This window comes from Silurus aristotelis (assembly GCF_946808225.1).
Source record: "Silurus aristotelis genome assembly, chromosome: 14".
NCBI lineage: Eukaryota > Metazoa > Chordata > Actinopteri > Siluriformes > Siluridae > Silurus > Silurus aristotelis.
The window spans coordinates 26711859-26736696 of record NC_139587.1 but is presented as its reverse complement, the minus strand read 5'-3'; the positions used below and the strand labels follow the sequence as shown (position 1 = coordinate 26736696).

At 40.1% G+C, this 24838-nt stretch overlaps 1 protein-coding gene across 1 annotated transcript in view; it reads right to left on the bottom strand.

Moving 5' to 3' along the window:
* Nucleotides 1-1638: 1638 nt before the first annotated feature.
* elmo3 (engulfment and cell motility 3) overlaps nucleotides 1639-24838 on the bottom strand; it is a 34806-nt gene continuing 11606 nt past the window's right edge. The window contains exons 4-21 of the mRNA XM_083561036.1: nucleotides 23880-23952; nucleotides 22039-22089; nucleotides 21749-21918; nucleotides 21385-21484; nucleotides 21135-21286; nucleotides 19395-19473; nucleotides 18068-18118; nucleotides 17312-17434; nucleotides 16725-16847; nucleotides 15988-16092; nucleotides 15477-15585; nucleotides 14862-14998; nucleotides 6944-7107; nucleotides 6141-6253; nucleotides 5609-5713; nucleotides 5025-5104; nucleotides 3965-4045; nucleotides 1639-3643 (exon numbers count right to left, since the gene is read on the bottom strand). Coding sequence (XP_083417162.1) covers nucleotides 3431-3643; nucleotides 3965-4045; nucleotides 5025-5104; nucleotides 5609-5713; nucleotides 6141-6253; nucleotides 6944-7107; nucleotides 14862-14998; nucleotides 15477-15585; nucleotides 15988-16092; nucleotides 16725-16847; nucleotides 17312-17434; nucleotides 18068-18118; nucleotides 19395-19473; nucleotides 21135-21286; nucleotides 21385-21484; nucleotides 21749-21918; nucleotides 22039-22089; nucleotides 23880-23952 — 2029 coding nt within the window. The 3' untranslated portion in view covers nucleotides 1639-3430. The remainder of the gene's footprint in view (nucleotides 3644-3964; nucleotides 4046-5024; nucleotides 5105-5608; nucleotides 5714-6140; nucleotides 6254-6943; nucleotides 7108-14861; nucleotides 14999-15476; nucleotides 15586-15987; nucleotides 16093-16724; nucleotides 16848-17311; nucleotides 17435-18067; nucleotides 18119-19394; nucleotides 19474-21134; nucleotides 21287-21384; nucleotides 21485-21748; nucleotides 21919-22038; nucleotides 22090-23879; nucleotides 23953-24838) is intronic.

The following is a 24838-nucleotide window of genomic DNA, read 5'->3' as shown; positions in this document are numbered from 1 at the left end:
TATGATATAACATGCAAACTCCATCCCCCCCCCCCCCCCCCAAACCCCCCAGTTATTTACACACAAGAGATTTGCAAATGATGGAAAAAATTGTTACTGTTGTTACAAAAGTGTGCGTTCTGCAGTCATTGCGTTATTAATCAACAAAACCATACATACTGCACCCTGGGGATTGACTAAGTGATTTATTATATATTTAATTATCTTAAATAAAATGAATTACCTCAGAGCTGCAAACGTTGGACTTTTACACGATACGGTAATAATGCGATAGGACTGTAATACAGGCGACGCTGTGCGAGCTGCTATAACACAATCTGAAACAACGCACAATAACGATACGTTTACATTTTATTCAGTCGCCTCTGATCGATATAGAAGCCAATTTGTGCTGAATGTGTTCAAGTCAAAATCAAAACTGCAAAAAAGGGACAAATTTATGAATGATTTCTGTAAAGCTGCTGTGACAACGTGCTTCTAATGAGCGAAGTTTAAAAAAAAAAAAAAAAAAAAAAAAAACCTAATTCCAAAACGCCTAGTTACTTTGCACTATTACGCTGTATTGCCAAAAGTATTGGGACACCTGACGTTCCGAGCCGTATGTGGTTCTTCCACAAACTGTGATGGACACAACTGTATGCGACATCTTTGGATGCACTTGAAATGTCCTCTTCACTTGAACTAAAATCTATTCCAGCATAACAATTCTCCTTCAAGCCAGGTCCATGAAGATAGGCTTTACATGGGTTGGAATGGTGCATTGGTTGGAATGGACGATCTCCTGCGTTAGCGCTCCAAACCTATTGAACACCTTTGGGATGAATATAAATGCTGACCTACATCAGTACCTGGCTTTATCAACCCCCATGTCTCTGAATAAGCGCAAACCTCCACAAAATCTTGTGGAACATCTTTCCAGAAGAAGTGGAGGTTGTTATAATAGCAAATGGACACTAAATGTGGAACGGGATGTTCACAAATTGGACGTGTCCAAAAAACTTTTGTTCATACAGTGTGTCATTTTGATGTCATTTTAAATGCATGTGAAAAATTGACTGACGGTTTAAGGAAAAAAAAATACCAGATTGAAAAGATGTCCTATAGCATTTAAGTCTTCAACTGAAGCCCAAATCTGCGGTTTAATAACAGCATGACTGTGTAATAATTTCTGATATATATCGACTTTCTGCTGATTATTTTGATTATTTTCTGCATTAAAATAATTCTGATTCTCCAAATGATTTTTCAGATTTTTTTAAAACCCAGTGTCGTATTATTACGATTTTACAAAAAAAAAAAAAAAAAAAAAAGGTAGCAAGATGCTTGAAAGAAGCAACTAAGGGAGCAGGAAATGTTCCTGAAGGATCCGAGCGTGATGTTTAAAAGCTGAAGGTTCTTCAACTTCATCTGGTGTAGTATTTTCTTTCATTTATGACACTATTTTTGTCTTAAAATTTTTACGGTACGTGATTGTAAGAATTGTAATTTTGCACACGCCTGCACGTTTTTGGGGTTTATTTGCCGAATTGCTGTGAACCTCCATCACCTTTATTTACGAAAAATAAAACAAAAGAAATGAAGATAAAATAAAAAATATTATAGGTAAGATTTACACCAGTGGGGGTTTTTTGGTATGAATTGTGACCTGTATTATAATCCAAATGGATATATTTCACATATATTGCAAAATGCACTACTATCAATATCATTAATATTATTTTTCGATGCCAAGTACCTCATGATGTACCATTTACATACAAAAAAACCTTCTCTGTTCGTACCAGCTGTTAATATTAAAGTTTCACTCCAATAACTGCTCACACAATAATTACACAACATTGATCTATTCTATAGAAAATACATTTCAGTGCCTCATTTGTGTAAAATACTGCATATTTACACAACAATTTACAGTATGTTGTATATCGATTAGCAAAACTCGTGAAATTTTTCGCTTAAACACTAAAGCTAGCTGTGTGTTATCGCCCCCTGCTGCAGCAAACTTATTAACACACCCCTGGCCCTGCCCATACTACGTTCAGTTATAAGGGCAGGGCTAATTTCAGGTCTGGCAAAACGTGTGAAGTGAGTGTGAAAGTGAAAGTCCTCGCTGTGTTCAAGGCACCCGTGAAATGATATTTGCAGCATCACTTTCTATCATTACAAAACTGCAGCTTTGTGCGACGACGGAAAATATGTGATATTAAGCCGGTTTAGCGCCTTTGCCATTTCTGACGTACGTGTGTTCATTTTATTACGGAATGATGGCAATTACATTTTTACTTGTCACTTGTACACTGAAATTCTTTCTTCACATTTCCCAGTGATGTTAGGAAGCTGGGGTCAGAGTGCAGGGTCAGAGTGCAGGGTCAGCCACGATACAGTGCCCCCTGGAGGCTTAAGGGCCTTTATCAAGAGCCCAAAATTGGCAGCTTGGCGATACTGGGGCTTAAACCCTCAACCTTCTGATCAGTAACCCAGAACCGTAACCACTACCACTTCATATCAGACTTCTACATGTTCTCCCAGTGAAGGTTTCTTCTGGGTTCCCCAGTTTCCTCCTGATTGGTGCCAATAGGGGGCGCTATGCCAGGTGTGTAAATGTGAAAGAACGACATCCGAACAAGTGTGTATGACTTAAAACTACTGTTACCAGGATAGACTCTAATGTATCTGATTACTGATGCTTACTGACCAAATGGGAAAAAAATATAGAATCCGTAATTATCTAATGGACCCTAAAATGAGTCAAAGAAGCCTTGAGGAATTACTGAAGAACCAGAAGGAGTGTAACATCAGATGATATATCGCACAGACACATTTGCTAAGTGTAAAGTTGTTATCTTTTGATTATACTGTTGCTTTGTGTTTGGAAAAAGGTGCCGTGGTAACGACAGCTTTCCCATCGTCTTGTAATTACCATAATTCCAAAATAACATGAACACACGATTTTTTTTTATACTGAAACAGCCGCATGCTGGTTACGACGTCATGGACTGTGTGTTGATTTCATCATTCGAGTTCCATCCTGCAGTCCGGATTACGGCAGATTCATGAAAAATGTAGCTATTAGATGAGTGCAGTACCATTAGGAAAAGAGTAAAAAAAAAAAAAAGATATTGTATATATTTATATTTGTATATATTATACACCCTCGCAATGCCTTGAGCAGCTTGAGAAATCATCTGTCTCTCAAAAGAACCTCTTTCTGATCCTTCCTTATCTTCCCAGGATGGGCTTTTCTCTCAAGGAAAGCATCACGTGACAAAACCCAGTCTTCTGCCCCTTCGCTGCCCCTCAGTTCATTGACTCTCTTGGTGAAGCAGGAGGAGGAGCAGGAGGAACGAGCAAAAGAAACAGGAGGAGGAGAAGGAGGAGCAAGAAGAGGAGCAAGAGGAGGAGCAGGACGTCACGCCCCATCGTCTGGCCTTTAATTTTCCGCTTGGCTGAAGTCGTAGCAGAAGTTGAAGTTGCTGGGCGGTTTGGGGATGGGCGGGGCTGAGTCAGGAATGGGGACGTTCTCCAGATCGAGGAGGCGGAGCTTGATTTCCATGGAAAGGAGGATCTCCAGCTCACTGCGCATGGACTCGCTGCTCATCTCCTTCCCCAGTAGAACGTTCAGTCCATCTGTCCACAAGCAAAACTGATGGAGAGAGAAAGAGAGAGAGAAAAAGAGACAGGCAGACAAATATATAAAAAAAAGTTGGAGAGAGAGAGAGAGAGAGAGAGAGAGAGGCAGAGAAAGACAAAGTGGGAGAGAGAAAGACAGACAGAAACAGAGAGCGAGAGCGAGAGAGAGAGAGAGAGAGGTACCTTTAATATAAACACCTATAATGTATAATTTCCTCTTCAGCACCTTCTCAAAAACATTTCATGAAGAATGAGAGTGAGGGAGCAAAAAAAAAAAAAGACAAAAGAGAGCTGAAAAATGGAAGGGTTCTAATGGAAAGAAAGATTCTCTCACATCTGTTCTGGAGGAGGCGACGAAATTCAAGGTGTACTCCTCCACATCATATGTTATAGTGAATGCCAAATCCAACATCTCCTGCAGGAGAAGAAACATCATCATTAATGAGCTTTTGAGGATCGGAGTGTGCACTTTATAGTGCGTTAGTAATGGAATGTCTGCGATTTCAGACTAATCCGAGATCATCAGGGGTTTTTTTTATTTCAGATACGAAGTAAAGAATTTCACCCATTTTCCTAATTAGGAAAATAAATTACAGCTTCACTCACTGTGACATCACACCATGTATAAAATATTTCTACCATAATATATAATCTTATCTTATCAATTTTACATTTAATTTTATGGCGAGAAAATAATTCTCGCTATGTATGCTAACTCAAAACAAAAGGCACGTGGTGTCAGTGATTCGCCTCTAGAGGCCGCTCTCGTAATGACAGTGAACTGGAACCCGGAAAAAATATCAGGATGGATTTTTGCCATGATTGTTGAGGTTATCAGCTGTTATCAGAAACTGTTCAAGGCAATTTTAGTCCTGCTTAGTTACATTATTACAGAACCATCTTAAGCAGCATCAGCAAGTGGTCTCTAGTTGAAAAGATCTCATCCAGAGGTGAGGCATCAGAATAGATCAGGCAGTTTGGGAAGGAAGAAAGGAACAGGATCACTGTGGTCTCAAAGACCTCAAGGTTTAAGCTTGTGAGTTCAAATCCCAGCACCATCAAGGTTCCACTGTTGGGCCCATCAGCGAGGCTCTTAACCCTCATCTGCTCTTGTATAAATGATAAATGTAAGTCACTGTGAAGATTGTTCTCATCGCTTCTGAGTTTCCCAGCAATAAATTGATTTGGCGATAAATTCATTAAAAAAGTGAATAATTATAAATAATAATAATAATTTGAGTGTTTTGAGTTCAACCTTTGGCCATGAAACGTCACCCAGAGCAATCGCTTCCATTCCGAAAGAACTTTCTGATTAAATCATATTTACAAGTTTTGGCACATAATTAAAAATAATTAAATAAAGTAAATATATATAGAGAAAAAAAAAGATGAACCTTGGTTTGCTTGCCCTTGTTATCCTTCACGTGAGGACAATCTTTTCCAATCAGCAGGGCTTTAATGTCCGCCACGGGGACTGATGGAAAAAACATCAGACATCATCACAACATTTCAATGCAAAAGTTTGCATCCCCCATGGTTTCCAGTTCAAGACTTAAATCTACAGCAAATAATAAATAAATAAATAAATAATAGATAAACTACATGGACAAAAGTTTGTGGACACCCGATCATAAATTTGGAACGTGCTTCTTTTTGAACATCGAATTCCACACCGAGTTCCCATTTGCTCTTTCATGAACCTCCACTCTTCTGGGAAGATGTTCCACTAGATTTTGTGGAGCTTTGTGCTCATTCAGTAAAGTCAGGTACTGGTGTAAGATTTTCCACTCCAACCCATGTAAAGCAGATCTTCATGGAGCTGGCTTTGTGCACAGACGCATTGTTAATTGACCATTTTGTTCTCGAGGACAATCTCACACAATATTGGTCGCCCTCCACTGAACCATCTCCAGTTGTTCAGCAAATCCGTTCGAGACTATGAATAAGTGCGAAACGCGCGTGTGAACGGATTACTCACTTTTGTCCTGCAGACTCTCGATGGATGGAGTCTCCGTCTCCTCGTCCACGTCTCCGTAGTGAAGGACTTTGTGGTTCGGGGAAAGGCGACAGTACCACAGTTTATCTGAAAATAACGATCATAACGTGAGCGATCAAAAAAAATGATCAAAAAGAAAACGTGTTCCTCTGGTAGCTATTATCGATTCAGTATTTGTCCACAAGAGGGCGACCTTTATATTGCGTCTCCCAGACTGCTTTGGGTCAGCGGACCGACCCCAAAAAACAACAACAACAACAAAAATAAAGAATGCAGTGACGTGCATCTTTAACTCTGACATCATTTTATGGATATTATATAAGACAGAATTTAAAACTTAGGAGGATTTCACACCACATTTTTTATCAGTGAAATTGTCCTTTCTTTTGCACTTCACTAAATGTATTCATTATCTATAAAAAGATAAATAAAAATTAAAAAAAAGGGGTGGGAATTTAAGGAAAAAATTCAAACTAAAGCTACGTGTGTGTGTATGTGAGAAAGAGTCCCTCACCTTGTCTCCGGCGGCTGCTGATTTTGCGGAACAGGGTGCCGTGACACAAACGGTTCAGCCTCTGCTGCCTGATCAGCTCCAACAACTCGGGCTTCAGACGCTCTTTCAGCTCGCTACACACACACACACACACACACACACACACACACACACACACACACACACACACACACACACACACACACACACACACACACACACACACACACACACACACACACACACACACACACACACACACACACACACACACACACACACACACACACACACACACACGTTAATGCTATTAACCTTCCACAAATGTAAATTTACACACATGAATAAATACTTCAGTAGTAAAGCTGTGTGATGTGAAGTTTGTGGAAACCTGATCATAAGATTGTGTTGTGCATCTTGAACTTCCCAAAATTTGTCCCCATTTGCTCTTATAAGAACCTCCACCTTCCTGTTCCACTAGATTTCATGCAGATTTGTGCTCATTCAGCTTCAAGTTAGGTACTGATGTAGGTGAGAAGGTGAGGAGGTCTGGGGTGCAGTCAGTGTTTACATTCATCCTAAAAGTGTTCAATAGGGTTTAAGATCTAGAGCAGGAGATCTTCAACTCCAACCCCATATTATCATGGAGCTGGCTTTGTGTGGAGGAGCACTGTCATGCTGGAGCAGGTTTGGGTCTCCTAGTTCCAGTAAAGGGAAGTTTTAGGAAGTACCACTTATGGCTGAAGAAGTCAGGGGTCCCAATTACTTTTGTCCTTGTAATGTAGGTCAAAATGTGTGTGTGTGTGTGTGTGTCTCAGTCTTACAGCACGGGCGGGGCGAGCGTCTCCTCCTGGTGCAGTCTCTCAGTCTGACGCAGTTTGAGGATCTCACTGTAGTTTAACGCGTTCACTTTGTTCCTGAAGAGCTCCAGGGAGGTGGGTTTACCGGACAGGGTCCTGGTGATCTGCTCCCGGACCACCTGCATGACCTGTACACAAAACACACACACACACACGATGATTTAACTTTTCTCTTGGTCTCCTAGCAGGGTTTCTGCAGGTTTCTCCAAGTCAAATGTAAGACCTTTTTTAAGACCATTAAGAATAATATTTAAGACCAATAATCGCATCAAACAAACACACACACATACACACACACACACACACACACACACACACACACACACACACACACACACATTTTGACCTACATTACAAGGGGGTGACGATACACTATATGGAACTCTAATTTGTGCAGTGTGTTGTCTCGCAAGTGTGTGTGAAGTGTGTGTAAAGTGTGTGTGAAAGTGCGGAGCACAGGTGGTGAGGTGAGGAAAGAGGGAGGGAGACAGATTAAAGAAAATGAAAAGGTAAAGAACGAGGAGAAACAATGGGGTTCCAGAAGCATTCAGTGTCCACTGTGGGACCTTCAGCTGATAAATCCCATAATACAGTGCTAACTCAGGCGTTTAGGGACGACTGACCCCTGACCACATCGCCACAATTCAACCACCGCTGACTGACACGCCCACTTTCTCCCTCTCTTTCTCTCTCTCACACTTCTTTTATCTCTCACTCTCTCTCTCCCCCATGCTCTCTCTCTTTCCTCTACTCCCTGCTGCTTTCTCTCATTCTCTTTCACCTCTTTTTATACCCTCTCATACTATCTCTCTTTCTCTCTCCTCCCCCTCTCATTCCGTCTCTCCCCAGATGCTCTTTCACCCTATTTCATTCTCTCTCCCTCTCTCTCATTCTCTTTCCATCTACCTCAACCTTGTTTATTCTCTCTCTCACACACACACACACACACACACACACACACACACACACACACACACACACACACACACACACACACACACACACACACACACCTCACTTTCTCCCACATTTTCCCTCAATCCATCTTAACCCCTTTTACTCTCTCTCTCTCTCTCTCTCTCTCTCTCTCTCTCTCTCTCTTTTATTCTCTCTCTCCCTATATCTCTCTCATCCCCCCCCCCCACACACACACTCCAAAAAGTTTTTTAAACAAACTCATGTTTCTTTCATGAAATCAAAACTGATTTAATAAAAAAAACATCTCGCTGCTCAGACGAGTTTAACATCAGCAAAACGCAGGACACGTGTTGTTCATCAGTGTCCTTCATACCTGCATGTTCTACAGAAACTGCTTTTGCAGGTAATAAACAAGTTTTCTCTTGAGGGGAGAAAAGCCTGGACTCCTCGTAGCTGTAAATTCAAATCCGTTCATATTAAAGATTCACACAGAAGTGAAGCACGTGTGCAGCTCTTGGGTCGTCACAATCTGGGTTGCCAGATTGACTGCTAACCAAACCATCCAACCAACCAACACTTTAATTCTTCCGAATGATCAGATCATCAAATAATCTTACGTCTTGCCAAAACACCTGTGTTTAGGATTTTCACAATTTCCATACCCAAGAAATGGAATATAAACTATCACAATTAAATGTATAATAATTTTTATAATATAATAATATTTATAATATTTCAAATGCAAATGACTGAACTGACTGCCTCACAGACATGACTTTTATGCCTCACAGGGGTGACATTTTTGCGTTACAGAAGTGACATTTATGTCCCAGAGGCATCACAATTAATTGTCACAAGCATAATATATGTCTCACAAGTATGACAATAATGCCTCATAGGTGTCATTTATGCCTCACAGGCAACACGATTTTTGCGTCGTAAAAGTGACATTTATGCCTCACAGGCGCGACATTTATGCCTGCATCGGGATTACCAGTCAAAGGCATGACGTTTATGTCTCACAGGCATGACATTTATGCTTCATTGATGTGTCATGACTAGATGTGATGTGTAGCTGTGATAGACGTGACATTAAATTGTGTTCGAGTTCATGAGTTATACACATTCTGCTTTTAGTTTATAAAGCAATGCAAAAATATTAAGTGTGTATTTTATAAAGGTTACCTTGATGTAACGCAGACATTCAGAGTTATGAGCCTCACATTTCCACATGATATAAAATTATTTTATTCCCTGGTGGTCTAGTGGTTAGGATGCGACGCTCTCACTGCTGCGGCCCGGGTTCAATCCCCGGTCAGGGAACCAACCCCAGCCATTAGGGTTGCAGAAGCCAGTGCACTCTTAGTGCCGGTCCCAAGCCCGGATAAATGGGGAGGGTTGCGTTAGGAAGGGCATCCAGCATAAAAACATGTGCCAAATCAAACATGCGGATCATGAATAATGATGATCCGCTGTGGCGCCCCCTAATGCCGAAAGAAAGTATAATATCACATTGTTATTGAACTGTCATTTCACAATTAACAGAGACGTCCTGCTTTTTACTTCACGTGTACCAAAATTTCACATTGTCAGAAAACAGCACCATGAAAGAAACGGGTTCAAAGTCATTACAGTAAACGTGTATTTAAATATTGTTTATATTTATACATTAATCAGGTGCTTAAGCAATTTCTGCTTAGTCAGGATTACACCAATAGCAAAAATTTTAAAAGTTACAGTTCAAATAAATGACAAGCCGGTCATAGTTTGTAGTGTTGCAGCTCGTATTCAAAAGGTTTCCACAACTTTCTAGAAAGGTGAAAAAACTTAAAGTGGGGGTGAAACGTGAATTTCTGACTGCGGTCACAAGCAAACTCTGAAATATCCTGGGAATCCTGTGGCATGAGGTATTTCAAAGGACAAAAGCAGAATAAAGGTTGCTGCTGTAATGAAGTTCACACACAGACACACACAGATCCAACGGAATAATCTAGAAACGTACCTCTGCCATGGTTATGAAGGTTAAAGCAGCTTTTCTTAGTCCTCACCTGTGTGTGTGTGTGTGTGTGTGTGTGTGTGTGTGTGTGTCCATGTACAAATCCTTCCAACACTGTGATGCGAATTTCCAAAACCAGGGAGCATCTCCATAAAAAACCCGCCCACAAATGCACGTCAAACTCACACCCACACACACTCTGACTCCCTCTCCCACTCCAAACACACGCCTCACACACACACACACGTATTCAGTTTGGGCCCCAGGAAAGCAGCTGGCAGAATCTGCACGTTAAAGCCAGTAACGTTTAGAGATGTGGAGAAACAGCCGAGCCAGAAGACGGAGGGACGAGGAGACAAAGGGAAATGAGAAAAGCAGGGCGAGAGAAATGATAAAACACATGGAGGTGTGGTGGACGCAGGACAGAGTTACCAATGCATACAACTAGAAACAGCACAATGACATCATTTCCTGTGAGGTCGAGCGAAAGCCTGAGCGGTTTAACAGTGTCGAGACGCAAAACAGCCGTAAAACACATTCGCTGCTGAAAGTCCCCGCAACTCAAAAACCTGATTTTTTCATCTTTAGTCGTTGCTACAGAGGGTCTGCTGGAAGCTCATTGGTTCCTGATCCAAGTGAGAACCAACAAGAACTAATTGTTTGTAGGCGGGACTTTTCTGGTTTTATTTCTTTGCCTTTTACTTTCTTATTCGCATAACAATTTTCTTTCTTCCTTATTCTGTTTCCTTTTCTTTGGCTCATATTTATTCATTCTTTAGGTGGACACTAAGAACTAATGGTTTTTGGGCAGGGCTAGGAAAACATTTCTCTCTCAGTCTTTCTTTCTTACTTTTTTTACTTTCTTATTCGTATTAAATTTTTATCTTCCTTCCTTAGTTCTTATCTTCAGCTCATATTCTTTCTTTCAATAATGGTTTGGTTTTCTTTTTTTTTTTTATTTCTTTGCCTTTTGCGTTATTTTCCTTCCTTCCTTCTTTCCTTATGAGAGCTAATGGTTTGGGACAGGCCTTATTTTCTTTTTTCACCTACAGACCCTGTAAAAAAATGTGGAGACACCTAACGTTTTTTATGGTTTTTGCGAGACACCTGCAATTTCCTGCAACAAACTCAGTAATGCAACGATATGAAGATTTACTTTGACCAAACAAATCTATCAATGTCCAGATCTTCATTTCATTAAAAAAATCCTCCTTTAGCATGAAGAACAGCTTTGCACACTCTCAGCATCCGGACACTTTCAGATGAAATACTTGTGCTGTGTCTCCTGGAAAACTTGCAAAAGATGTTCTTCACTAGTTGGAGATTCCATTACGATTTAGTTCATCCCAGAGCAGTTCACTAGGATTCATGTGCGGTGACTGGGCAGGTCGTTCCATGATAGATGACACTTCAAACGACTGCTCTCTGAATAACAGTTTTAGAACTTAACGCCACGCAGTCCAGACAGAATTGTATGGTGTTGAAATATGAAATGGTTGCCATGTTGGTTCCTTTCACTTTTTGGAATAAGTCATCAATATTTTCCGCTCCAAAACAGCTCAAAACGATTAAGCTTCTACCTCCATGTTTGACTGTGGGGGTGGGACAATCTGATCACATCTTTCCAGTTCTCCAGCTTACAAAATTCTTCTGTTAGAAACAAAAATGCCAGTAAGTTGGACTTATCTTTCCACAGAACTTTCTTCAACTCATTCACTGTCCAATTCTTGTGTTCCATGGAAACAAAAGGAACGTGGAAGCGTCTCAAAAAACACAAGACAAGGCGTTTCCAATCTTTTCACAGATGCTTTTTGCTTTTTTATTCTTTCCAGTAGATGCTTTACTACCAACTTACTTTGCCATAATTGTTAGCAAAACATATTTTTCGATTTTACTGCATCTAATGGAACCCATAAAGCTAATCGATTTATTTATTTTTTTTAGCTCACTTAAAAGGATTGAACAAGTTCTATTCATCCCTCAAGCGAGTGGGAAACATTCTAAGGTTCTGTTGGTTTCTTTTGGACAGGTTTCTAACTTTGGATGTGAAAGAAATTACACAGGAACATTTTTTGCAGACTCCCAAGAATGATGCCTCCTGGTTGCAAAAAGAGAACAAAAACCAAAAAAAATAAAAAAATAAATCACAATAGTGTGATCGTGAAGTTTTTAGAAATGAACCCTGTACTGGCGAGAGAGGAAAAGGACTTATTAAGCGGTAAAAAGACCACCTATGTGGAACGATCATATCGATTATTTTGGGGGGTCATAAACAGTGATCCGACGTAGGAATGTGAGAAAGATTCAAAGGAGGCCTGTGCATGTAGGTTGGTTACCAAACCGCCATTCCAAGATTTATTCATCTTCTATTCATTTACCACAAACTCCACAAGCTGCCGTCTCCATAAAGTTGAGATAGGGCCATGTTTACCACTGTCTGTACACATCTGGGAACTGAGAAGACCAGTTGCTATAGTGTTGGGGAGGAATGTTGTCCCATGTGTGTCTGATACAGGATTTTACAGCTCAACAGTTCTGGGTGTCCTTTGTTGTGTTTTTTTGCTTCATGGTGAACCAAATGTTTTCTACTGGTGAAAGGTCCAGACTTCAGGCAGGTCAGTTCAGCACCCGAACGCTTCTACTACAAAGTCATGCTATTGTAATAGATGCCGTATGCAGTTAGCATTGTCTTGCTCAAATATTAAAGGCTTAATAACGCAATGCACCCAATTAGCAAAATCCTTTTCCGACCGTTTAATTTTAATAACACTTACATTTTCCAGACGTTTGGTCAGCTATTTTGAGACTTGTTGCAGCCATCAAATTCAAAATCACCCTAATATTTAGTCCTTAAAATGGTACAATCCCCCAGTTTATATATGTTATGTTTTTTATGTTCTATTGGAAATAAAATATGGGGTTTTGAGATTTGCAACCATTGCATTCTGGTTTTATTTACATTTTACATTATTCACAGTTGACAATTTTATATATATATATATATATATATATAATTCATTAAAATTTCACACATTTTATTAACGTGTGATTAATGCAGCGTGCATTTATTTTGATACATTTTTATTTCGAATATAAAAAAAAAAAGGCGAAATTAAAACCGTCAACACATTGATTCACGATGTCCTTTCTTTACTCAGATATACCGTATTTTTCGGACTATAAGCCGCTACTTTTTTCCCACGTTTTAAACCCCGCGGCTTAAACAACGAAGCGGCTAATTTATGAATTTTTCCTGGGTTTTTCCTGGTTTCACAAACTTCAAGACAAAAAAACTGAACCCCATAACATTAGACCAATGAAATTTCCGAACAGAAACGAAAAAACGCACCTCACCTGTGTTCTGAGCTGCACGGCATCGGCATGGCAATTTTTAAACGCACGACGATGCCAAAAGATAAACTCTCGAGAGAAATAGTTGTGAAAGGAAGGAGGAAGACAGTGAACAATGACTTTGTTGGTAGGCTACTGTTTAGATACAAGCCGTTGTAGCGCGTTGAGTCTGGGTGAAGGGAGAGCTCGCTAACTCCAGTTACAACAGAAATCATATAAGCACAGACAGGTTTCCAAAACTCGTGCTTTTTTATTTCTCTTGGCAACAGCGTTATGGGTTAGTCAAAGAAACTTAGAAATGAGCATCAGAAAATAATAAGGACATAATCCTCGGCCTTGGACACCGTGTAACAGACACTGTCTTTCGTTAAAGCCTGTTTAAAGTTCATTAGTTTCAATGTAGAATTTAATGTAGGCTTATAGACAGGTGCGGCTTATTTATGTTTAAAATAAAAATATTTGTCAAATTCAGTGGGTGCGGCTTATATATAGGTGCGCTTTATAGTCCGGAAATTACGGTATATAAAAAAAGAATAACTCCACCGTTAAGTAATTTTTTATCAAATCAGGCTCAAAATCCAACATGATGAACATTAACCCTGGAAGACGAATAAATATATATAAACCCTCGAATAAACCATATTGAATAGAAATATTCTCTGATTATGTAATCCGTATGAAAGTTAGAACGGTACAGTTTTCTGGCATCACCTCATCAACCGTCCATAAATAAAAATTAATCTAAACAGATTTAACTTGCTAGTGAACAAACATCCTGTATTTATACGTTGCCATTATTTCACCAACATTTAACATCTAGCTGCCCACTGGATTTAAGTGATCTGAAAGAAAGAAATTAGTAGAAAGGAGGTAAAGAAAAGGCTGAAAGACAAAAGAAATGAAGGAGAAGAAGGACAAGAATGGAGGAGCAACAAATAAAATGGAGAATTAATGAGAAGAAAAGGTTTCGAGTAAAGAGTAAGTGAAAACGTGAATGGATATGAAATAAAGAAGTTAATAAAACAGGAATTTAAATACAAAAGGCGAAGCAGATAGAAAACAACAGATAAGAAAGAAAGCAAAAGAAAAGAAATGACGAGGAACACGTTTGCAAACACGTTTGTTTACGCTGTCTTGAAAGATCACGTGTGTTATTTTAGTGCTGATTTCACTGAGGCTTTGTGGTGGGGAACTGATCCACCTTTTCTCTTTCTCTGTATTTCTGCTACAGAGTGGCTTTGCTATTGTTTCGCTAAAACCCTCATAAAAACCCGCTCTAGCCACGAGGACAATGGGCGATCATTCCAGCCTGAAGGTTAAAAGGTCGTTTTGTGAAAAGAAGGCATGTTTTAGAGACCCAATGGGGTGGTGATGATCTACTGAGAGGACACTTCAGAACGAGGGATTAGGAGCTCATAGCTTGTGTATGCGCTTTGTGAACATCCCATTCCACATTTAGTTGCCATTTCCTGGAATAATGTCCTCCACTCTTCTGGGAAGATGTTCCACTAGATTTTGTGGAGATTGGAGCTCATTCAGCTACAAGGACAGACAGACAGACAGACAGACAGACAGACAGACAGACAGACAGACAGACAGACAGACAGGAGAATCCACCTTATCAAAGTCCTCCTGCGTTGCTCTCATCTCCTTCCAGGTTTTGTTCAGGAGCTGGATGCAAATGCAGAAAAGTTCCTCCAGCAGCCGGTCCTGGGCGAAGAAAAGGGGGTGATAGTTGGAGCCTGTTTCTGATGCTGCAGGAGAGCGAGAGCGAGTGAGAGAGTGAGAGAGAGAGAGAGAGAGAGAGAAAGAGAGAGAGTGAGTTTTTTGTGGCACAGACCTTTAATCAAAAAATCTCCAATTATTACTGTATGTACAGTTCGTATGCATGTATTTGTTTATTTGTATGTTTATTTATGCATGTGTTGATTTTATTTATTTGTTAATATAAAAAAAAAATTCTAAATATTTTAAGCTGCACAAACTAAAGGCTCCACACCGGTTCTGTAATTATCTTAGCTTCTATGTTTCTACTTTTGGGTTTGTATGTAAATCCCTGCCACTCCTGGGCCCCTGAGCAAGGCCCCCTAATCCCATAGCTGTTCAGTTGTATAAAGGAGATAAATGTAAGTTGCTCTGGATGAAAGTTGCTGCCAAAAGCCTTGCATATTTCCTCCTGCAGCATAAAGTGTGCCTTTGACTCGTGTGATGAGGCTTTGAGCGTGAACTCACGTGGTTCTCCGATACGCAGGATCTCGCACAGCATGAGTGTGAGCTGGATGCTGCTGCGAGCAAACGGACACTCGTGTTTATCCTCACGGCTGCTGTTCTCCAAAACAAACTGGGACACAGACAAAAAAAAAGACGAAACAATAGATATACATTTAGTAACATTTTCATTATACCACGGCCTGTGTGACTGAAAAGAAAGATGTGCAACTGTAATTGTAACTGAAGAAAGACGACTGTAACCATAGTAACATGGTATTCGGTGATAATTTTTATATCGCAATTCAGATTTTTCAACTGGTCAGGAGGTGTTGAGGAATACTTTAAGGTATTACACACACACACACACACACACACACACACACTGTATGTGCAGCCACTGTTTAATAAGTACAACAAATAAATAAATAAATTTAAAGGCTATGGCAGTGAAGAATGTGCAGAAGCTAATCTGATCTTACATTAAAAAAGGTTCCCGTGGTGGAAATGTGGCGTGATGCTGTGTTTATCTCACCCTGCTGTAGGCGTCTGGGTAACGCGAGGCGAAATAGGTCATCGTGTCCAGAGCCAGAAGCCCGGGAGGTGTCCGGCTCAGGTCCTGCCCCGGGTTACTGTTGTTCTGGAATGCACACACAAGAGCACACAATAAATCCTGTTTTCCGAAGGAACCTTCACAGGAACCAGACACCAAAGTGTAAGCCTCATCCTTATCTAGAAACTGATCATTCATTCTTTATTCGAGGTGGTTATCAAAGACTCTCGACACGTTTTGAACAGGTCGACAGATGGCAGCACGAGGCTGCACGCACAGTCACAGGGAGCACCGACCATTATAAGTCAGTGTGCAAAAAGACATCTTCCTGTGTACATCAGGAGCTGTGCGACTGAGGTTAATCTGACCACGTGATTTACCACGTCGGCAATTCATGGACAGCGAATTAGAACAAAGAGCAAACGTGAAATAAATCAATAAATCAAGTACACTCTTGTAAACAGAGCTAGTCTTGAAACTTTGATACCACCTCGCAGTTCCACCATTGTGGAGGATTGCTCACTTCAGTGCAAATTGTAGTCCTAAACCATTGTAGCAGACCGTTTATATTAATTATAGTCCAAAGCCATCTTCGGGATTGAAAGCAGATCTATCCACGATCATCTAATGTATCTTCAAGCATGAGTGAGTGGTTTCCAATTAGATCCAATCAAACTCTATTTAGAAGTAAAGAATTTATCTGTAGAGCAAACACTCACCGAAAAACCCAGCTTCTTGAACTCTTTAGCACACAGAGACCGGCGACGCTCCGTACTCAGACTGCCGTCGCTTTCCGTCTCGAACACGGCCTGGCGTAAACAGTGCAGAGCCTCCCTCTGTTCCTGAGAGACGAAAAAGAGAGAGAGCTCGGTTTTCTGCTGGAGATCGACCGATTAATCGCCACCGACAGTCGACTGCTGGAACTAAAAGCACATACCGATAGTTTTTCCTGCCTTCCCGTCCACTGTCATAACAAGAGCGGTCTCTAGAGGCAAATATAATCGCGCTATATTATATTTATTATTTATAATTTATTAAGAAATGTTTATCAATTCATATATTTATTTTATTTTGCACATTTTTATGATTTTCTTTTTGTAATAAAGTGCCGTACTATTTTACATGGAGTGTTTTTTTTTATTTTTATCTAGTATCCCTTTTTTTTCAAAAACAATCAGTTGATTAACCAGTTATCAGCAAGTACCAGCTATTGGAATCAGCTATTGGAATCGGTCGAGCTCTAGTTTCTATGCCCCACCTCGGTGTGGATTCGGGGTGTGGTCCTGCACCGAGGTCAGAAGCTCACCTGGTTAAATGAGTCCAGAGCGGTTCTCATTCGTGCATCGAGGTGGTTCAGGCACACCGACTGCAGCACGTACAGGTAGTGAGCCATTTCATCTCCAATAGGACCAGAGCTGTGGATTATATTCTGAAAGAAAAAACAAAATGATGTTGATATGATAGATAATCATGCATCAGTAATCATAGGTTTGTTTTAAAAAAAAAAATCAAGTCTAATCATAATTCGTATAAATTTACATGTAGAACATTTTTTAAATATTTAAATTTGACTAAATTTATGGAAAAATACTCCCGCATGTACCACAGCATCACCACGTTTTTTTTTTTTCCAAAAGAATGAAGTGCTCTAAATTTTGCCCTGTGGAACATCTGCAGAAGTTGTTTTCCTGTTCGCACTTACACTACAGCAGCTACAGACTCCCCACCTCAGCACCATTCCCTTACCAGCCTCTCTATTGCCTCTCACATGAGCCAGAAAACATACAGACTGGAACTAAAGACTAATTCCAAAAACACGTGTTAAATATCCCTTTGGTCTGTTTATAAGCCTTAGATTATACAGTTCCAGACCAAATTAATGAGAAGTTACCATAGAAATGATCACACCCCATAATCAGAGTGCATTCGCACAAACCTGTGATTTGAAGCTGTCGGAGATGCTGTTATAGAGAACAAATGACTTCCTGACCAACATAATTCGACAGTATTGTGCAATAAATTAGTTCACCTCGAGGAGGAACGTGCGCAGAACTCAGCTCACCTTGTGAATATACTGACGGAGATTCTTCTTCTCAAGAAAAGCAAACAAATCCTGAAATACATAACATCACTAATTAGCATATTAATATCCATTCTGCATATTATTGCACTATACACAGATATATTATAGTACACTATACACAGCTTTTACTTTTCTGGTATTTGGTAAAATGTGGCAAAAATATCGCATTTATCCAGTGAGCAGGTGAGGATCAAACTTTCTTGCTCCAAAACAACCACAAAGCATCAAGCTTGCAGAATTTTGGACTCATTCATTCATTGGTCCTTGTGTATTTTCTTAGAAAGAAAGAAAGAAAAAAAAAAAAAAACAAAAAACATAAAAGACTTGGTGTTTCCAATCTAGTTGAGGATTCAAATTAACTTTAACTTAAACATAACCAAAAAAAAATTTAAACCCTCAAACAAAACCATTCATTCATTCATTCATTCATTTTCTCCCGCTTATCCGTAATTCGGGTCGCGGGGGCAGCAGTCTAAGCAGACCCCCGCCTTCGACTGCTGCCCAATCCTCACAGCACCGTCCCTTACGGTCCCTCCTGCAGGTGGTGAGCCCACGGGAAGGCGGCCCCACGTCACTCCGACGTCACGGACCTTGATATTTCCCTCATAAGGGACCCCCGGAGCATAGAGGGTTAAGGGCCTTGCTCAAGGGCCCAAGAGTGGCAGCTTGGCGATACCGGGGCTTGAACCCCAGACCTTCCGATCGGCAACCCAGCGCCTTAACCGCTGGAGCCACCACTACCCCCAAACAAACAAAACCATGTTTCCATTATTTCCTTTTTTTTCCCCTCAAAAAATCTAGACTGATGCAGGACAATATAGCATGTATTCAAACTATGTGTTATTTATTTTATTACCCTCAGGCACAGTACGACCTCAAGAAATCCTTGATGAAATACAGTCCTTTTTTATCATCAAAGTCATGTGTACACTAATAGGTTTTCTTTTGAAAATTTTGCTGAGACTGCGGAAACGGAAACGTCGCTTTTTTACGCTCTCCAAAGTGGATAAATTTCACACGGACGCCATTTTTGTGTCGCAGTGTGGACTGTGAAACGATGACGCTACGTGATGGAGCCTTTCCTTGTCATTGCCGGACCGTTCAAAGAGCATAAAATCGATTAAAAACTTAAAATGCCGTTTTGGATAAAAATTCTGTTTTCCAAAAATTATCGGGATTAGCGATGACTGAGTAAGACGCCCAACTTTAAAATTCTGCAGTTTTGGACCGATACGGTGCATCATGCCATTTAAATCCGATTTTAGGTTTCGTCCTTGAAACAAAGCGGGCCGAAACAGGAACTCACCTGTCTTTCTGCATCTCCAGCTGTCTGCAGCAGGGCCATGAGGAGAGCCATAGCTTTGGTCTGAAGCTGCTGGTTAGACCTGAAAGAGAGAAAAAGAGACAGAATGTGACACTATGTTAAAAGAAACATCAACATAGTACATAATCCTGCACTGCTTTAGTCTCAGATTCCCTGTTAGGGGTCCAAGCACTTGCTCAGAACTTCTCTTATTAAACCAGCAAACCTCATGGGCTTGATTCCTGCTCATACAGTTTATATCACATTGAGCGATTTATTGGTTTAAACGTTCCTCCACCACTTTAACGATAGATAATCAGGATTTGTTCCTCCAAAATACAACCCCAAATCCAAAAAAGTATGGCAATGTGTAAAATGACAATAAAAACAGAATGCAAATCTCACAAACCCATATCTTTTTCACTATTGAACAGAAAGCGTATCAAATGTTTAAACGACGAAAATTTACCATTTTAAACAAAAAAAAATCAAGGCCATTTCGAGAGGCAACAAAAGTCTGGAAAAGGTAAGTGTTATTGAAATGATACAGTTGAAAAAACATTTTCTAACTAATGAGGTTAATTGACAGCAGGTCAGTAAGATGATTGGGTATAAATAACATAATAATCTTAGAGAGGCAGAGTCTCTCAGAAGTAAAGATGGGCGGAGCTCCACCAATCTGTGAAAGACTGTGGCTTGAAATTGTGGAATCATTTCAGAAAAAAATAAAACTGAAGACTTTAAATCTCTCATCATTTAGAGGACATACTATCATCAACAAAATTGGACACGGGCAAAAATTATTGGATGTCCGTGATCTTCATGCCCTCAGGCGGCACTGCATTAAAAACAGCTATGATTCTGTAATGGAAATCACTGCATGGGCTCATGAACACCTCCAGAAATCACAGTTTGCCTTGTCCTCCACAAATGCAGGTTAAATCTCTATCATGCATAGAAGATGCAATATGTGTCATATGCCACTGGGGCCAAAGCTCATTTAAAATGTACTGAGGCAAAATGGAAAACTGTTCTGTGGTCAGACGATTCGAAATATGAATTACTTTTTTTGAAGCCATGGACACCACGTCCTCTGGACTAAAGAGGAGAGGGACTATCCGCATTGTTATCAGCGCTCAGGTCCAAAGCCTCCATCTCTGCTGGTATCAGAGTGCATTAATGTCTGTGGAATGCGCATCTTGCACATTGGGAAAGGCTCCATCAATGCTGAATGGAATATACAAGTTTTAGAGCAACAAATGCTACCATTCAGAAATCGTCTTTTTCAGGAAAGGCCTTGTAAACATCATTAAGACAATGCTACCTGCATACTGCATCTATTTCAATAGCATGACTTAGTAGTAGAAGAGTCCGGGTGCTAAACTGACCTGCCTGCAGTCTAGACCTTTCAGCTTTTATACACATTTAGTGCATCATGAAATGAAAGAATACAACAAAAAAGACCCAGGACTGTTGAGAAGGTAATATCCTGAGGCAGACACAAATAGGACAACGTTTCTTTCCCAAAATGCCAGCAACTGGTTTCCTATTATTATATAATATATTTTCTTTTTTTTAATTTTGATATTTTTTCTCAGTTTTAGAGATTTTATTTACATTTTACTTTTTTGAAATTGGGGTTTTAACATAGTTTAAAAGAAAAAAAGGTACTGATCTCAGACCCACTGTGTTTCTAATGTACTTTATTCAGTAGTGTGTGTGTGTGTGTGTAAATCTACATACACCTGCAGATGAGCGATCAGCCTCTCCATTGTGATCTCCTCTCTGATCTGGTGAAACAAGCTGATGCTGCTCAGAACCATGCTCTCCAGGATGTCCAGAGAGACCTGCTGGATGGAGGTGTCCATCACTTTGGCGTTCACGAAACTGGCGATCTGTAAACATAGGTGCGCACACACACACACACACACGTCATTCTGTGCGTTCAGGTAAAGCAGTGACGTGATTAGACCGAGTGTGAGGCGATCTGCACCTTTTTGATGAAGATGCTGGAGAGGTTCTCCCAGGAGACAATACCATGGTCCATAAGCTCCATGAAGGCTGTGAGTGTGTGTGTCACAATGAGAGGAGCCCTGCACACACCCAGAGACATTTTTAGAAGAACATCACGAATTATGTGCTACAATAAATGCCACAACAAAGATGATAAGCAGCAAATTATGACACAGCAATTGTTTTTTTTAGACATTTATTTAGAATTAAATTTCTTCCCAGTTCTTTAGTTTAATTGGCTTCTGCATATTCATCATTTCATCATCTTTTTGTAAAATGTAACTTTTGAAGTGAGTAAAGTTTAGGAACATGTCTGGCACGAGTTTGATGGAAGAAACACGCACTCGTTAGTGTCCTCCACGATGTGGATGAGAAGCGAGTGTCCGTCTCGGCTGATGAACTCCTGAGCGAAGGTGACGTCTGTGGAGATGATGGCCAGCTGCTTCAGGGAGTCGCAGCGAACGTCCGAGTCTAAACTCTGGACGCCTTTATAAAGATCGTCTGCACAACGGCTCTGCAATGCAACACACACACACACACACACACACACACACACACACACACACACACAGTTATAAAAAACAAAGACTCAGACCACAAAGACACGGATTATATGGAGGAGGAAGTCACTCACTGGGGCTTTGGTCAGGCGAAGGATGCTGCCGTTCTTAATGTCCAAACGATTCTGTAACAAAACAACATACACACCGAGTCAGAAACCATGTGGCGCAAAAAGAAAATAAAAAAGAATGAAAGAGAGAAAGAGAAAGAAAGAGAGAGAGAGAGAGAGAGAGAGAGAGAGAGAGAGAGAGAGAGCACGCACAATAGAGATAAATGTATGAAAGATGTACAAGAGTATAAAAATATATGGCAAAATATTTTGTTTTAAATTATTATTGGAGTGCAAATAATATCAATATTCATATAATGGAATAATTTTTATGTTACACACTTTATTGATATATATTACATATTAATTAAATAAAATATACTATTTTATATATATATATATATATATATATATATATATATATATATATATATATATATATATATATATATGAAAATATATATATAAAAACACAGTGAGGAAAATAAGTATTTGAACACCCTGCTATTTTGCAAGTTCTCCCACTTAGAAATCATGGAGGGGTCTGAAATTGTCATCGTAGGTGCATGTCCACTGTGAGAGACATAATCTAAAAAAAATAATCCAGAAATCACAATATATGATTTTTAAACTATTTATTTGTATGATACAGCTGCAAATAAGTATTTGAACACCTGAGAAAGTCAATGTTAATATTTGGTACAGTAGCCTTTGTTTGCAATTACAGAGGTCAAACGTTTCCTGTAGTTTTTCACCAGGTTTGCACACACTGCAGGAGGGATTTTGGCCCACTCCTCCACACAGATCTTCTCTAGATCAGTCAGGTTTCTGGCCTGTCGCTGAGAAACACGGAGTTTGAGCTCCCTCCAAAGATTCTCTATTGGGTTTAGGTCTGGAGACGGGCATGACGTCTTAGTGTATTACCAACAGTAACCTTGGAAACGGTGGTCCCAGCTCTTTTCAGGTCATTGACCAGCTCCTCCCGAGTTGTTCTGGGCTGATTTCTCACCTTCCTTAGGATCATTGAGACCCCACGAGGTGAGATCTTGCATGGAGCCCCAGTCCGAGGGAGACTGACAGTCATGTTTAGGTTCTTCCATTTTCTAATGATTGCTCCAACAGTGGACCTTTTTTCACCAAGCTGCTTGGCAGTTTCCCCGTAGCCCTTTCCAGCCTTGTGGAGGTGTACAATTTTGTCTCTAGTGTCTTTGGACAGCTCTTTGGTCTTGGCCATGTTAGTAGTTGGATTCTTACTGATTGTATGGGGTGGACAGGTGTCTTTATGCAGCTAACGACCTCAAACAGGTGAATCTAATTTAGGATAATAAATGTAGTGGAGGTGGACATTTTAAAGGCAGACTAACAGGTCTTTGAGGGTCAGAATTCTAGCTGATAGACAGGTGTTCAAATACTTATTTGCAGCTGTATCATACAAATAAATAGTTAAAAAATCATATATTGTGATTTCTGGATTTTTTTTTTAGATTATGTCTCTCACAGTGGACATGCAGCTACGATGACAATTTCAGACCCCTCCATGATTTCTAAGTGGGAGAACTTGCAAAATAGCAGCATGTTCAAATACTTATTTTCCTCACTGTGTATGTGTATATATACATACACACACACACACACACACACACACACACACACACACACACACACACACACACACACACACACACACACACACACACTGACATTCAGCTCACCTGCTACTTCCTTCTAAACGCAGAAAATGCAAACGTGTTCCAGTAATACATGCTGGCATTGGATTGAGGAAGTCAGGATTGCGCGCACACACACACACACACACACACACACACACACACACAAACTGCTGAACTAACAGAGAACTAACTTACCAACTCTGTGATGTAAGTGTGAGCTCCATCCGCATACTGAAGGGCGTAGTTCTCTGGTCCAGGTAGATTCCATCTTATGATTAAAGCACATAACGGATTTAATTACACTGAACAATCCAGGAAATATGCATATTTATATAATTGTAATATTTGCATATTTATATATATTTATATAATTAAAATGCAATTATATAATTGCATGTATATATATATATATATATATATATATATATATATATATATATATATATATATATATATATATACAGTGAGGAAAATAAGTATTTGAACACTCTGCTATTTTGCAAGTTCTCCCACTTAGAAATCATGGAGGGTCTGAAATTGTCATCGTAGGTGCATGTCCACTGTGAGAGACATAATCTAAAAAAAAAATCCAGAAATCACAATGTATGATTTTTAAACTATTTATTTGTATGATACAGCTGCAAATAAGTATTTGAACACCTGAGAAAGTCAATGTTAATATTTGGTACAGGAGCCTTTGTTTGCAATTACAGAGGTCAAACGTTTCCTGTAGTTTTTCACCAGGTTTGCACACACTGCAGGAGGGATTTGGGCCCACTCCTCCACACAGATCTTCTCTAGATCAGTCAGGTTTCTGGCCTGTCGCTGAGAAACACGGAGTTTGAGCTCCCTCCAAAGATTCTCTATTGGGTTTAGGTCTGGAGACTGGCTAGGCCACACCAGAACCTTGATATGCTTCTTACAGAGCCACTCCTTGGTTATCCTGGCTGTGTGCTTTGGGTCATTGTCATGTTGGAAGACCCAGCCTCAACCCATCTTCAATGCTCTAACTGAGGGAAGGAGGTTGTTCCCCAAAATCTCGCAATACATGGCCCCGGTCATCCTCTCCTTAATACAGTGCAGTCGCCCTGTCCCATGTGCAGAAAAACACCCCCAAAGCATGATGCTACCACCCCCATGCTTCACAGTATGGA